The sequence below is a fragment of the Passer montanus genome, unplaced genomic scaffold (assembly GCF_014805655.1).
Source record: "Passer montanus isolate IOZ18808 unplaced genomic scaffold, ASM1480565v1 scaffold8, whole genome shotgun sequence".
Taxonomy (NCBI): domain Eukaryota; kingdom Metazoa; phylum Chordata; class Aves; order Passeriformes; family Passeridae; genus Passer; species Passer montanus.
Window position 1 is genome coordinate 8,067,759 of NW_024373256.1, and position 14,312 is coordinate 8,082,070.

The 14,312-nt window shown below is 38.3% G+C and overlaps 1 protein-coding gene across 2 annotated transcripts in view; it reads left to right on the forward strand.

The window, feature by feature from the left end:
* Nucleotides 1-14,312, forward strand: part of SMG1 (SMG1 nonsense mediated mRNA decay associated PI3K related kinase) — a 60,214-nt gene that overhangs the window by 5,689 nt on the left and 40,213 nt on the right. Inside the window, exons 2-8 of one of the 2 annotated variants that reach the window (XM_039731877.1) lie at nucleotides 3,496-3,659; nucleotides 6,591-6,746; nucleotides 9,234-9,370; nucleotides 11,676-11,734; nucleotides 12,430-12,643; nucleotides 13,400-13,525; nucleotides 13,620-13,692. In XM_039731877.1, the coding sequence (XP_039587811.1) occupies nucleotides 3,496-3,659; nucleotides 6,591-6,746; nucleotides 9,234-9,370; nucleotides 11,676-11,734; nucleotides 12,430-12,643; nucleotides 13,400-13,525; nucleotides 13,620-13,692 (929 nt within the window). The remainder of the gene's footprint in view (nucleotides 1-3,495; nucleotides 3,660-6,590; nucleotides 6,747-9,233; nucleotides 9,371-11,675; nucleotides 11,735-12,429; nucleotides 12,644-13,399; nucleotides 13,526-13,619; nucleotides 13,693-14,312) is intronic. The other variant, XM_039731878.1, reaches the window with a different exon arrangement.

Genomic DNA, 14,312 nt, shown 5'->3' on the forward strand with positions numbered 1-14,312 from the left:
TTAGGTGGGTGAACTATTTTCTTTTCCTGCTGGACAAAGGCAGGTTTAAAATCACCCTGCAGAAAACTGAATGCAGTATCTTCTGTTTAAATGATATTGCTAAAACAGTGTCTGCAGCCACTTGGTGGTGATGGGTAATCTTCCACCAGAACCAGACATGGGTTGAAACTCTCATGTGAGCTCTTGAAGTACTTTGCTTAGTCTCCATCAGTGAGCTTTTCAGGTAGAAGTGTAGTCTCTCATAAAGTGCCCAATAAACTTTGGAAGCTACAGTATAAGGTAATCAAAGGTTCATCCTTGCAGTTTCCCATTCTGACTTTGTCTAATATAGCATTTGTATTTTTACTTTTGCTTATCTGTTGCTAACATTGTACATTGAGACACTATTAATAGATCATATTTGTTAGATGTGTGGCAATGTCAATGTATGTAACTTAAGTTTGTTGCTACATGGGTTAATGTTGAGCATTAGGTCTGTCATGTAACCTGCCATCTGCTTGGTGCAGTGCAATGTAAGTGTAAATATCACCATGTGAGCAGAACAGTGCCCTCCTGAAATGCAGGCAGTACAGTTCTGCCCATGGCCTGCTGGAATGGCTGGAGGGAGGAAGAAGGAATTATTTTTAAGACTTTGGCAAGGACCTTAGCACAGAGTGCCTGCCTTGAGTTGTGAGAGGCTGTCTTTCAAAATCATAACCACATTCCTGACCTGAAAAATGGTATCTTTCAGAAATGGATTTGGAAATGGAGTGTGTCTGCCTGTGCATGCTGCGAGTGTGCACAGCAGTGCCCTGTGTCACCCTGGTGTCTGGAGCACAGGGGAGGTGACAGCTGCTGGGGTCACAGCCCCAGGTCTCCATGAGCCCATGACAGAAGTTCCCAGAGTGGTGTTGCAGGAGCCTGCAGCAGAGCTGAGGAGTTCCCTTCCCCATGAGAAGTGTGTGTGGCACTGGGCAGCTGGAAACACACAGGGCCATCAGGTCCTTGGCTCTGCTTCTGCTGTGTGTTGTCTTGCAAGCTCCTTCCCATTGGAAATCCTCTTTTCAAGCAGTATGAGCCATAGCAGTCAGCTGGGTCACAGAATACCAGCATCTTTCTAGGATGATTTTTGTCTCTGCCTCATAAAGATGGCCAGGAGTTTCTATCCTATTGAAGCTACACATTTATTGTAGTGGGAGCAGTGTTGTCAGTGGGCATTATTGTCTCTTAAATTGATATATAGGAGAACAATTACATATTTTTTACTAAAATTGGACTCACCTTTTAGTTGGTGATAAAGTGTGAGCAGGTTGGCTTGCAGTTAGCTGTTCCAGAAGCCAGAATGAAGTGAGTGTGTGGGTTTTCCTGGGGAAACAATAGGCTCATGTATTTTACCACAATGGAAAATTTTACAAAGCGTTCAAAGGCTGTCCTGTGGGAAGTGGGGTTAGCTGAGAACATGTGTAGTCCTTCAGTTGATAGGGATGCACAGAACAGTGTTAAAAATTGTACATTTCATCAGCTTTTCTACAGACGTAGGAATCTCAGTGTTAATGGTTGACAATTAGAGATGATTCAGTTTACAGCACATTGCCTTAAAAAAGCGATGCCCTTTGGGAAGGTAAATGTAAGAAGCCATCAGTACTTAAATTTGCCAGCTGAAAATTTGTCAGCCTGTTTCATTGAAAGGCTAATATAATTGCTCAAAGTGAACTGGGACGTTTTAGGGCAGGGAAAAAATCTGGGGTCTCTGTGTGTGTCTGGAAATTTGCACATGATTTGATCACATTTAAAGTTCATACCATGTGAAGTGCAGAACTTTCCTGTTCAGCATAGCTTAGGTGAATGATAATGGAACAATTGTAGAAAGATTTTTACAATCCTAGTTAACTGTCATGAATAACTTTTACTAAGGCTTTGCCTCTAGAATAGCATAGCCTATTTTTTAAATAGTCCAAGCGAGTGCCCACCAAAGCAGTAGATGTGATGGCACAGTGAATACTGAGTGAGGCAAAGTGTCTTGCTGTGTATGTCTAAAAATGAACTTGCTTATAGTGCAAAAGGGAATAATTCCTGCCCAGCAAATGTAATATCAGCTTGCACTGTGAGAACAGGGAAAAAGCACAGTTTTCTTATTGTTCCAAACTGATAATATAATGTCTTCTAGCATTCTCAGGAGAATGAAATGTGTGTCTTTAATTTCAGTTGGTTTTGCAAGTGTCAGTACTCATGGTATTCCTCTTCCAGTTGTACTGAGGCTGAGCTGTGTTGGAAAGTAGGAAGCCTTTAGTACTGCTGGAGTAACAACTGCTTATCAAAAAGTTTACCTGTGTTTTTCCCTTTTGGCCTTGAGATGTATTTGGCTCCCTTTTTCCTGAATTTTTCTACCAATTCTAATCACAGTGTTGTCTTGAAAAGGAAAAATGAAAGAAGTTTTCTTTATGAACTTGTGGTGTTTATCCTTACACAAATTGTAGTTAATTTACAGGAGTGATCTGTCCTGCTTTTTTGTTAAATAATCCAATGTACTATCCAAAACTTTAAGTAAAAATAGTAGATCTTTAGAGTAGGGGAAGCTTGCTGTAAATGATCTGAATAGTCTGATTCCAAATACACTGGAAATTCTGCTGATTCTCCCTTTGGATGGGTATTGCTTTATTTGTTTTAATGTCACCCCCCAGTCATTGCTTCTAAGAGTGCATTTAAAGTGATTGGTTGAGTTTATGTTCTGAAGTCTCATGCACACATGTTTATTATTAAAGTCCTGTATGTTTAAAAATTAAACCACTTAGTGTGTTCAGGGAGAAGAGTTGATTTCATAATTTTAATCTTTTTCCTTAAAAGTTTAGTCTGGTCTGTATCAGTTTTCTGATACAAGAGTGGTTTAAACATAATGCAGATTTTTTTTTAAGTTGCCTTTTATCTGCAGACATTTATGCTTAGGATCACAGCTCTTAATTTAACTTTCAGTTTTTTCACAGTAAAGCCTGCTTCCTTGCTTAGCAGTTTTTATTTTGTAAAAACTTCATATGTGATTTTTGTGCTGATCATCAGTTACATTCTTCCATCTAATAAGAAGGTTTATGTTGCTGAGTAAGGCCCATGGCATATTACATAAATGTTCATCTGTAGATTAGTGGTGACTTTCACAAATGGAAGGCACTGTATCATCCAGCTGTGATACATACTGGATCTAGTTTTATTTTATTTGTCACCTCTGGGAAGTAATGTTTTCCTTGTGTAGACGTGCAACTGGAAAGAGACTTGAGAAGGTCATAAGAAAGGGCACTGCCACACTAGAATGCATTTCCTTTGCATGTTGCTGTGATAATTAGTCCATTCCTGTCCCAATGTGAATTTAAGGTCACTTTTTAAGCAACAGGTTAGACTAACAACTTTTTTGACATAGTGAAATACATTTGGGATTGTCATTTAAATGTCTTTCATTTATAAGTGAATGTGAATCCCACTCCTGTAATATCCCTACATAAAAAAAATATATTTTTCTCTTTGTAGAACTGACAGTGCATCAGCTGACCAGGACAATTTAAAATATTCTTCATCCAGAGATCGGGGCAGTTCTGCCTCCTATGGATTACAACCCTCAAATTCAGCTGTGGTGTCTCGGCAAAGACACGATGATATCAGAGTCCACACTGACATACAGAATGAAGAAAAAGGTACCCAGATTGCTGTTTCATGTGTGATTGTGAGGGGATGATCAGGGAAAGGCAGTAAACTGAAATGGTGGAGAAGTTCTTGTTTTGTTTTGGTTTCTTTTTCCCCGCCCCCCCAAAAAGGCAGTGAACTGATTTGTGTTGTTGCCACAGTATCACTGTTTTGGGAGATTTGTCAGGGATCAAAGAAATGTTGTGGTTGTTGTGAATACTGAGAAAAATGTGCAGTTGTGTTAGAAGAATGCAAGAGCAGCCTTGATGCATTAACAGAAGTACTTTCTTCTGAAGAATAATATTCTGGATGTGTCTGTTCTTCAGGCTATCATTTCTTCCTGAGTAGTCTCCAGTACTTCTGGTATTGGATTGAACAGGCTGCTGGACTGATCTGTTGTAGCTTCACTGCACCAAACTGGAATCTTTGTTTAGTAGTCAGATCTATATTCTTATCATTAATGGCAGTTTCTACTTTCATGTACCTCAGTCTGACTTCATGTAAATCATGTGATGTATGATTCATACATTTTTACTGGTTTTGGTTTTTTTTATTTTTAGGATGTAATTGCTATCTCTAGGAGATAACTAAACAGTCAGAATAATATCTTTTCTGTGATTATGAAAAATCTATATTCTGATTTTTTTTCTTTCTTTAATTGCCAAATACAGATATCAAGTTGGAGGCTTTCTTACTTTTAGAGTCACTTTTTGACTATGTAAATCCTCAGGCAGGCCAGAGTCAAGAAAAAATCTCACAGGAATAGTAGTATGGGAGTTTTTGTTCAGGAACCTAAAAAGCATTTGAACTCCCCCCACTTCTCTGGCCTGTAACTGGTTGTAAATAATTGCTGTATCTTAGGGGAAGTTACAGATGGATGCAAATTAATTTTTTTATAAGTAGAAGGTAGTATTAGTAGGTGGCAGAAGCATGTTTATCTGCATAGTTTGAGAACTTTAAGATTTGTTTTACTTCAGTAGAGAAGCTGCTTAGGAGGTGAGTGTATTTGTCTGTCTGCTAATGTGGAATGTTGTACTGTGTTTAACACAGACTGGCATAGGAGGTTGTTCTTGTAGTTTGAAGGGTGCTAGTATTTAAGGAATGTACTGGCAGTGCTGTGAGATAGGTAGTTTGTGAAGTCGCTGGGAAAGAGTGAAAATTTGAGAAGAAAAATGTCCCTGGCTCTCCCTGCAGTGCTGTGTCTTGCAGGGCATGTCTCTGCTAGCTCAGCACTTCGTGCTGTTTTGTTCAGGTGTGACTTGAAAAGAAGTGATTAGGGTATTCTAACTATAAAACCAAGTTCCAGGTGTACCTAGTTCATTTTTCTTATTGGAGAAATTTGTAAGCTTAAAGGTGCAGAATGGTTTCTTTGTTTACTAAGATTTTTCAGTTCATCTGCTGGAGTCTTCCAGCATGCAATTTTCATTTGAGATTTTCTGTCCTGGCTTCCATACTTCCTCTATCCACTTCCCCCAGTTTCTGGTGTTAATAATAATAATAATCACTTACAAATTGATAATTTTTGGAAGTTTTTCAGGTTTGAAAGCCTCCGAGGATGTGACTCATGTTTAGGCTCAAATGCATTCATTAATTGCTGTTAGAATTTACTTCCTTCATAGGACAGTGTGGTTTGTTCTGACAAAATAATGTGAAAGTGACATGCTTGCTAGTTTCTGTTCAAAAACTGAGCTGTAAAAAATAATGTAAATCTAAATAGATCCAAACTAGCTTTACTGTAATTGTAGTTGAGCAATTACAAATGAGAGTTTGCACGAGGTTTTCTGTAATGGTAGGGTAGCCCCATGGGTGTAGGAATGCACAAATGTATACTGGTAGTTAATATCTGCTTTTCATCAAATGTTTTGCCTTAAAGAAACATTTGTAACATCTACTAAGGTCCAGGTTCACCTGAACCTTTGAACTCTACTTTTTTATCAATTCTTTAATCTCAGTAGGCAGCCTCTTATGGGGAACCACCTCTTCTTTTCCCCAGGCCTTCTTTTATACATTGAAGCAGGTGGACTTCTGGAAATATCTTTTCTGAAAGAAATCTTGCATGTTTTCTCTTGTTCTGGGTTTAATTTTATTAGTTGATTCTTCCCTTGGACAGGGAAGGCACTTCAGAAGTGTTCCTTGGAGGTGAGCTCTGATACACTGAGTGGAGGATTGGGCAGGCTCAGGGGACAGTTTCACTTCTCTGCAGTACTGAGAGGAAGAACCTGCCCCTCAGAGTGGTGTGGCAGGCTGGAAAATTTCCAGTCTCAGCATTTGAGTGTGTTTATTCTTGTGGATCTAGGAGTAAGATCAATGGAATTACTCAAAATGATGCTTTTGTTTTCGTTTTATATTGTTACCAAAGATGTATCTTAAGTGAGAGAATGTAAAATGTTGACTTCTTAACTGAGAATGATGCCAGTATTAGTGAAAATGTTGACCTTTATGTTTAAGGAGAGTTGTTCAATCTGTGCAAGCAGATCATATTTGTCTTTTCAAAAACTTCCTCCTTTTTTTGGCCATTTTACTTAGCTTGTGTGGTGGATTCATAGTAAAAACAGAATGGAGAACTCATGTATATAAAGGAGCAAGTAAGTGAAAATATGTGGCCATGTGTGCTAGCAGTTTGACCTTGTATTTTACAAAGCCTTTCAAGTCAAAGTAATAATAAGAAAACATTAAATGCAACAAAGCTGATATTAAATTTTATGAAAATAGTAATTGATTTTTTCATGTACAAAAAAAAAGATGAGATTCTTAATCTGTGGCCTGGAAACTTATAGGATATAACAAAACTTTGATGCACGTGGAAGTGAAGAAGGAAGCTAAAGGAGGTGGTGGAAGATAGAGCTGCTAATTTGCATATGAATTGAATAACTCAGCACTCACCAGCCTGGCAAATATGTGGTCTCAGAGCCTGTTTTAATGTCACATTGGTTTGTCCACAGGTGGCTACAGTGTCAATGGAGGATCTGGGGAAAATACTTATGGTCGGAAGTCGTTGGGGCAAGAGCTGAGAGTTAACAATGTGACCAATCCTGATTTTACCAGTGTTCCGCATGGGAATCGTGCTTTAGCCACAAAAGACATGAGGAAATCACAGGGTAAGGACGTGGCTGATTTTCAGGAAGAGGATATCTCTTTTGGCAATATTTCTTGTGTTTGGAATATGAAAAGTTCACTGTGGTTATGCAGTCTGGATGGATTTTATTTTTTGTGATACATGGTTACATGGTGTTGATGGAAACTCGTTTTGCTCATTTTTTGTCTTGCTTTACTGTTCCTTGTGCTGCGGCTCCCTCCGTAGGTGGGTGGGTCTCTCAACTACCTGGCTGAGGCTGTTAATCTTTCAATTTCCTTTAGATGGCTTTTGAACCCTTACTTAGGGTTACCCTAGGTTAGCCAGGTTTGGCAGAGACATCTCTAAGAAGGAGAACTTGCTTTGGATTTGTTGCAAATGGATGCCTGAGTAAAAAGTTGGTAATCAGTGAGCCCCAGTGTGGGAAGAGCAGCAATGGCTGGGAGCAGCTCAGCCTTTCCCTGCTCTCCCTGGGCTGCAGCTCAAGCAGTGATACATCCTGAGCCTGCCACTGCTCCTGCTCCCCCTTGCTGAGGAATGGAGGCCAGGGAGGAGCTGGAAGTATCCTAAGAATGTGGGCAAGGTCTTGGGAGATGCAGCAAGAACAAATTTGGAGTTTCAAGAGGGTGCAGGAATGCTGGGCTTGTGTTTTTGAGGAAGAAGGCTTCACTCTTCCCACTATTTGAGGTTTGAGTCATAGTTTAAAAAAAAAAAAGCAAAAAGAAGTTATTCTAAGCATTTTTGAATGAAAATAGAAACTTTATGACTAAGCACTGTCACTTATTGCATCACTGGTAAAAACTGCCTGCTTTATGCCAGGCACACTATAAACATGAGGACAGGCTGTTTCTTCTCCAGAATTAATATGTCAGAGGAGAAATAAGAATGTTCAGTGTGCTTTGCAGGTGGAAGAGCTGAGGTGTAAGTGGTGACATGACTGTTTCAAAAATGTGATTTTAGGAATGGGTTAAACTCAGACTTTAGAATCCCATTCTGGTGTCTTGGTCTAAAATTGTGTAGTCCTTTTGGTGTCTTTTTGTGTTTATGTAGAGGAAATTGAAAACTCTTCAAATAAAAAACTTTCTGCCAGTACTAAATAATAGTTAATTCAAACTGTTTTCCTGGGTACGTGAGCATCTCTTTAATACTTAAAAGGGTAGGATATATAATTTTGAACAACTGCCTATGACTTGTATGTTTTCTCTCCTTGAAATGTCAGATTTCAAGAGTTTCTCCTTTTGAACTTGGCTGTCTTTGATTGTTGTAGATTTCAGCAAGTCATTTTGGTTTTTTGAATCTTCTTTAAAATACAGTGGGATTATGCTGCAACAAGATTTTGGGTTTTAAGTTCTTTGATGTTTTCTTGTTAGTATATTCATTAAACAATTTAAAAAATAATCTTCTGTGAGCTAGCATGTGGCTGAGACCTTGCTGAATTTTCACAAAGTGGATGTCACAGGTATTTGTTGACTAGTGCTTTGATTAGTGTAGCTTCAGTCATGTTCTTGGATTAGTTATTTTGCTTCTGTTTTTTTTTTTTTTAAGTTGTAATTGTGATTTTTAGAATTAGCTGACACTCTTGGGGAGTAAAGCCAATGTAGATTAGCTATTGACTGAATAAAGACAAAGCTGCTTTAGTCACATCAGATGACTGATGTCTAGCAGAGTAGAGCAGAAAGCTCTGTGGCTGTCTTGGATTTTCTCATTAGTCATGTTGACTAAGGATACCTCATCATATTCCATGAATCCTCTGATTTGAACCACCATGAAACATCTAATGCTAAACTTATTGAAAGAAATTTTGTTTCCTTTTTTCAAATGGGGGCAATTAAAAATTTGTATGAATTCATAGGTAACTTGTCCCTGAGGCAGGTGAGCTGCATTGTGACCTTGTCTGGTATCTCATGCTGTTGGCCAAGTTCAATCAAGTGTTGTCTTAGGAAGGTTTTCATTCTCCCCCATAATGATCTGCTGATGTGAACAGCCAGGTCCCTCTTCACATGGGGGCTATTTTCCTGTTTGAAGCAGAACCCTGCTACCTATCAGAGAAAATATGGTTTCTTTGTAGTTGCTTGAACTTAAATGTGGTTCTTTGCTTCAGGAAGCAGCTTGTTTTTTTTTCCACAAGGTTTTCTCAAAATATTATTTGTTGAATTATTTTTATTTATTCTAAGAGGAGTCTGGTTTAATCTTACCTTACACCATTTTTTTAGTTGCATTTATGAAGAAGGACACTAAGTTCAGGTTTTTGTTTAGAAGTAAGACAGTTCTGCTTAGTTCTAAATGAGTTCAACACAGGTACTGGGCTGTCCACATAAAGAAATGAAATATTTTGGTAGCTAAATTGGATTTTACATTTAACTTCCTTTTTGTGAAAGTTTAAAACCAATCAGGATTTATAATTGTTTCTTAAATGACTGTTGTGACTTACTGATTCCACTCATACCCATATTGGACAATAGAGTACTGTTGATAACTGCTGTAGGAGAAAAGAAATGATTTCTTTTTCCAGAGCGACCGTTGTCTTATTCTGACGAGTCTCGACTGTCAAATCTTCTTCGGAGGATTACTCGGGAAGACGACAGAGACCGAAGACTGGCTACTGTAAAGCAACTGAAAGAATTCATTCAGCAACCAGAAAACAAACTGGTCAGCAATTCTTCCCTTTCCATAGCGTTGGGTATTTCTTGTTTTGTAAAACCGTCTTTTTCAAATCTGACTATTGGGGTATTTCTGCAAGATTATCTTGTGTACAAAGAATTTCATTCCACAAGAAAGGAGAGTGTATTCCTGGATTGTCTGTCTTGTTTCCATCATTCAGGAAATGTTTTATTAGGATGTATTGCCTTTAACAAAACTGCTGAATGCCTGAACTGTAGGAATTGACATGGCCTGTGTGTGGCTTTCTTTGACTGCTCTTGGGAATAGCCTCTGGATCCCTCAGAAAGGAAGCACAGGGAAGGGGAAGTAAAATGTTGTCTTGTTCAAGAACTGTTTCTGTATTTTAAATTAAAAATACACAGGTGTTTATTCTTGTGAACAGCTCATTTTAGAGCTACTCAGTTTTCTAACTAAACATCTCTGTATGTGGGAAGAGAACTAAGTAAATCTTTGTTTTCATTACATCTTTAGGAGTTCTGGTGGTTTGCTGAAGTCTCTAATGTCCTCAAGTGTTTTTAAGGATATGGGGATGGGAAGGGAAGTATCCCACTGTGGGTATAAATTTTTAATATTACATATTTTGAAATGAAATATTAAAGAGATATTGTCTGACACAGCTCCCCCACTGTTTTGGAAAGCTTAAGAGTTTTCCAAGTACTGAAAAAGCAGGAAGTGATGGTTTAATATCCTGCCACTCACTTGCAAGCAGTGCTCTAATACTTTAGCTGTGGGATCTGTATCTGTCCTTATAAATAAGAAATTGGTTTGTTTTTTCATTGTGTCTTAATTAACCAGTGATAATTGTGGTCTTTTCCTTGAGCACAAGGAAGAGAGACTTGAATATGGGGAATATTCTGGTCTGTGCACCTAGGTGTAAGCAGCCCTTGTGCTAGCCTAGTTTATACTTCAGCTTTCCTCTTGTTACTGCAAGGCTTTAGGAAGTAAATGCTTTCCACCGTTATTCTGTGGTTATTTTTGGTTATTTCCATTGTTCTCCATGAAGTTTTCCCCATTTTAAAATTTTATTTTGTAACTGCATTTTATTTAGGTTTATTGCTATGTCAGAATGTACTGAAATTGCCATTGTAATGTCTAAGTCAGCAATGACAAACTCTGTTAGTGGTCAGAATATTAAAAGTTTGTCACCTAGAAGCTTCTCTGAGCTCACTAATGAGAATAAGATCAGATGTCAAGTGATATCAAGGCCAAAACTTCATGATGGACAATGTTTAACCTAGCAGTAGTTCCTGCAGGTCTTGACATTACTTAGTGTAGTTTAACTGTGTTTAACCTGTCCATCATGAAGTTAACTGCAGTAGTTCCTGCAGGTCTTGACATTACTTAGTGTAGTTTAACTGAGTTCTTTTCATCTTCATGGCTGAAATAGGAGTTCAGAGTAAAGTGGTAGAAGTCAGTAGTCACTTGTCATCTAATGGAGTCCTGCTTCAGCTTCTAAATTATAGAGATGTCTTTTCCTTTTTAGCCTGCCTTGCAGGTACCAGACACATTTTCAAAATGTCCTTACGAGTTCTGAGGGGTCAAGCATGTGGATCTCTGTCCCTTCACCCTCAAAAGCATGATGTTGCTCAAAACTTACAACAAAAATGGGGTACCATCCAGTGTGTTAAAGAAGAATGTGTTTTGAAGAAAGGACGATAAACCTTATTGACATATCAAGAAGACTTGCTGTTAGGATGTTATGCAGTTGTAGCTAATGTGTGATTTTTCAGTCAAATCACTAATGTGGCAGGGATTTAGTGCATATTAGGAAAACAAGTCTTTCTGGTTATGTTTACTGAGAAGCTCTGGTTCATCAATAATGCTTCATCTCCAAAATTGTATCCCATTTCACTAAAATGCAGGGTTGCCTAAGTAGAAACTTTAATACTCCAGATTATATTATGGGCTCCATTACATTTTCCAGTGATAGAATTGATTTATTAGTATTAGAGATTTGGTCTTTAGTAGATGCTACTCGTGAGCTGTGTGATGAGTCTTCCAGGGTGATGTCATGTTATCAGCAAGAACTAAACTTGGAACAAACCTTGATAGCAGGCTGCCAGTATTTTCATGGCTACTGTAAATAAATATCAAATATAACATCTAGGATAATATTGCAGTGTTGCTTAATATAGCTTATGCTAGTCTGCAGTGGCCATGGAAAGCTTAATGGCATTCTCTTGGCAAGGAGAAATGGCAATGTTGTGTTTAATGTGGGTGTAAACAGGACCTATTGTGGAGGCAGTATTGGGCAATTACTGTGCTTATGCCTTTTATGTATCTTATATTACAGGTACTTGTTAAACAACTGGATAATATCCTGACTGCCATTCACGATGTGCTCAATGAAAGGTAAGTTGAAAAAATGCTCTAAAGGGGAAAAATAATGTCAGCATTAGGTTTGAAATAGAGAGGGAAAAGTTGAGAGAAAGTAATTTGCTAGTTTTGCATGGGTGTCCCATTGCAGGGACAGAATGAAATTGGGGGGAGTGAAGGCTCTTGGGTGTATCACCAATACTGTTGGGCTGTCTAGAGTACACCTGCCTTGGACAGAGTGTGAGTGCACAAGGGTGGCTTTGATGCTGTGGGTGGTGGGGCGTCTGTCTCAGGTGTGTTCAGTCAGCTGGTGGAGCTGTGCAATGCCGTGGTGGTGTAGCTTCCAAAATAAATGAGTTTTTTTACAAGCTGACTCATTTACATCCAATTAAGAATGTATGTAGAGGATGCTGAGGTTTGTGGGGGCTTTTAGGTGCTTAGGTCAGTGTTATCTCCCAAAGTCAGCTGCCTATTAAGAACTATTTCTATTGGATAGTGTGTTGCTAGCAGCACATTTGTGTACTTTTATTGAAGTTGATTTACTCCATAGAAATAATATTTCTTAGAATTTTGTCTTAGCTTCACCACTGGTTCCATTAAGTAGGAGAGAAGCAGCTTCATTTCTGCATATATCTTCTTTTGCTTTAGAAAATGCATAGTTTTGTTCATACTTCTGTTTTGCTGTCATGGCTGAAGATCCCAAGTTTCTTTTTTTCTCTCCAAAAATACAGTAGCAAATTGCTTCAGGAATTGAGACAGGAAGGAGCTTGCTGTCTTGGCCTTCTTTGTGCTTCTCTGAGCTACGAGGCTGAGAAGATCTTTAAATGGATTTTTAGCAAATTCAGTTCATCCACAAAAGATGAAGTTAAACTTCTTTATTTGTGTGCAACCTACAAAGCACTAGAGACTGTAGGAGAAAAGAAAGCATTTTCATCTTTAATGCAGGTAAGACTACAAGTTAAAACATGATTATTAATGATTTTCTCAGGGCAATGCTTGAATGAACTTTTTAAACTGGAATGAGCAGTACGTAATGCTATATTGACATAATAAGTAAATATCTTTACACCTGGGAGGGAACTTTCTTACTGAATGGGATTCTTTGATTCTGGTTAAATTAGAAAAGAATGACAAGTCTTTGTAGGATCATACATATTTTGATGCAACTTTCTAGTATTTATGGCAGATCCAAGAAGAATCTTGAGACCAGAGAGAGAACGTATGTGGAATGGTACACAAAACCCAATCTTTTGATTGTTTTGTGCCACCTCCTATTTACAATTTCTAACTGGAATTGTGGTTAGTTCTGAGAAGGACTAGGATGTGAGCAGACAAGATGAGGTCCCCTTGTACAAGTTTTAGGGTTTCTTATTTTGGATATAGAACAGCTATGGCCACGTCTGTGCTCCACTTCAATAGTTACTTTACAGAGCCAGAAAGCTTTGGCAGGAGAAATAGGACTTAAAACTTCACAGTTGTTCTGTGGCTAAAGAGCTCAAGAAAGGTGTTCCCTGGCTCTGCTATGTATCAAGCAAATGCCCCCTTGAAGTGATTATTTTCATGCAGTGTATGTGATGCTTTTTACATTTTGTTCCTGCAGAAGGAGTGGAGTTGTGTTGATTGAATCAAAGTAGTTTGTTACAATGTGTTCTCTCTCATGTTTTAATGTGAAATATGTGATGGCTTTGCTTTACTTTTCAGCTTGTAATGACCAGCCTGCAGTCCATCCTAGAAAATGTTGATACACCAGAGTTACTGTGCAAGTGTGTCAAGTGCATCCTTATGGTGTCTCGATGCTACCCACACATTTTCAGCACCAATTTTAGGGTAAGCTTGCTTTTTGCTTTGTGCTTTCTTTCTACAATAGAAATGTTGGTGCTGCAAATTGGGTAATGACTCTGTTCTCACGATTGCTTTCCAGGACACAGTGGACATACTGGTTGGGTGGCACATAGATCATACTCAGAAGCCTTCTTTGACACAACAGGTCTCTGGTAAGTTTGGCCAGAGGAGCTCGTGGAGGGTCTCACAGCCTGCTCTGGCTTGCAGATGTTGGGGGTTTGCTTACACCAGTTTGGTTCTTGTGACGTTGGCATAAAACCAAATTGAGTTTCTGGCTACGTAGCAAAATACTTTGTTCCTAACTTTTTAGTAAATTTGCGTTTTCCATTTTATGCTAATTCTGGAAAAATGGGATGCTTTATTCAGGGTACATTTAAACACCAATTGTTTTGTGCAATTTTGTAACAATATTTAATAAATTTATAGGTCTTAGGGAAAAAACATATCCTTTCACAGAGGATATACTATGTACTTTTAGAAAATCTTTCTCATCAAGATACTATACTGACATTTTAAAAATGGGCAGAGTTTTTTTTCCAATGGCTTTATCAGTTTTCTTCAGAGTTACTCACAGCAAGTTTATTGTGCCTCTTGTGTTATAGGTCTAGATTCTGTCCTTGATGTTTAACTGCTGTGGGCAGAACTGAACCTTAAAATGATTTTTGCAAAAGGACAGAGGAGGGAGATACAATTTATATTTCTTTTAAAAACATCTAGTGTTAGTATTTTCATGTAGATGACCTCTTAGCTCAGCAGCTTTTCCCTCAGCAAT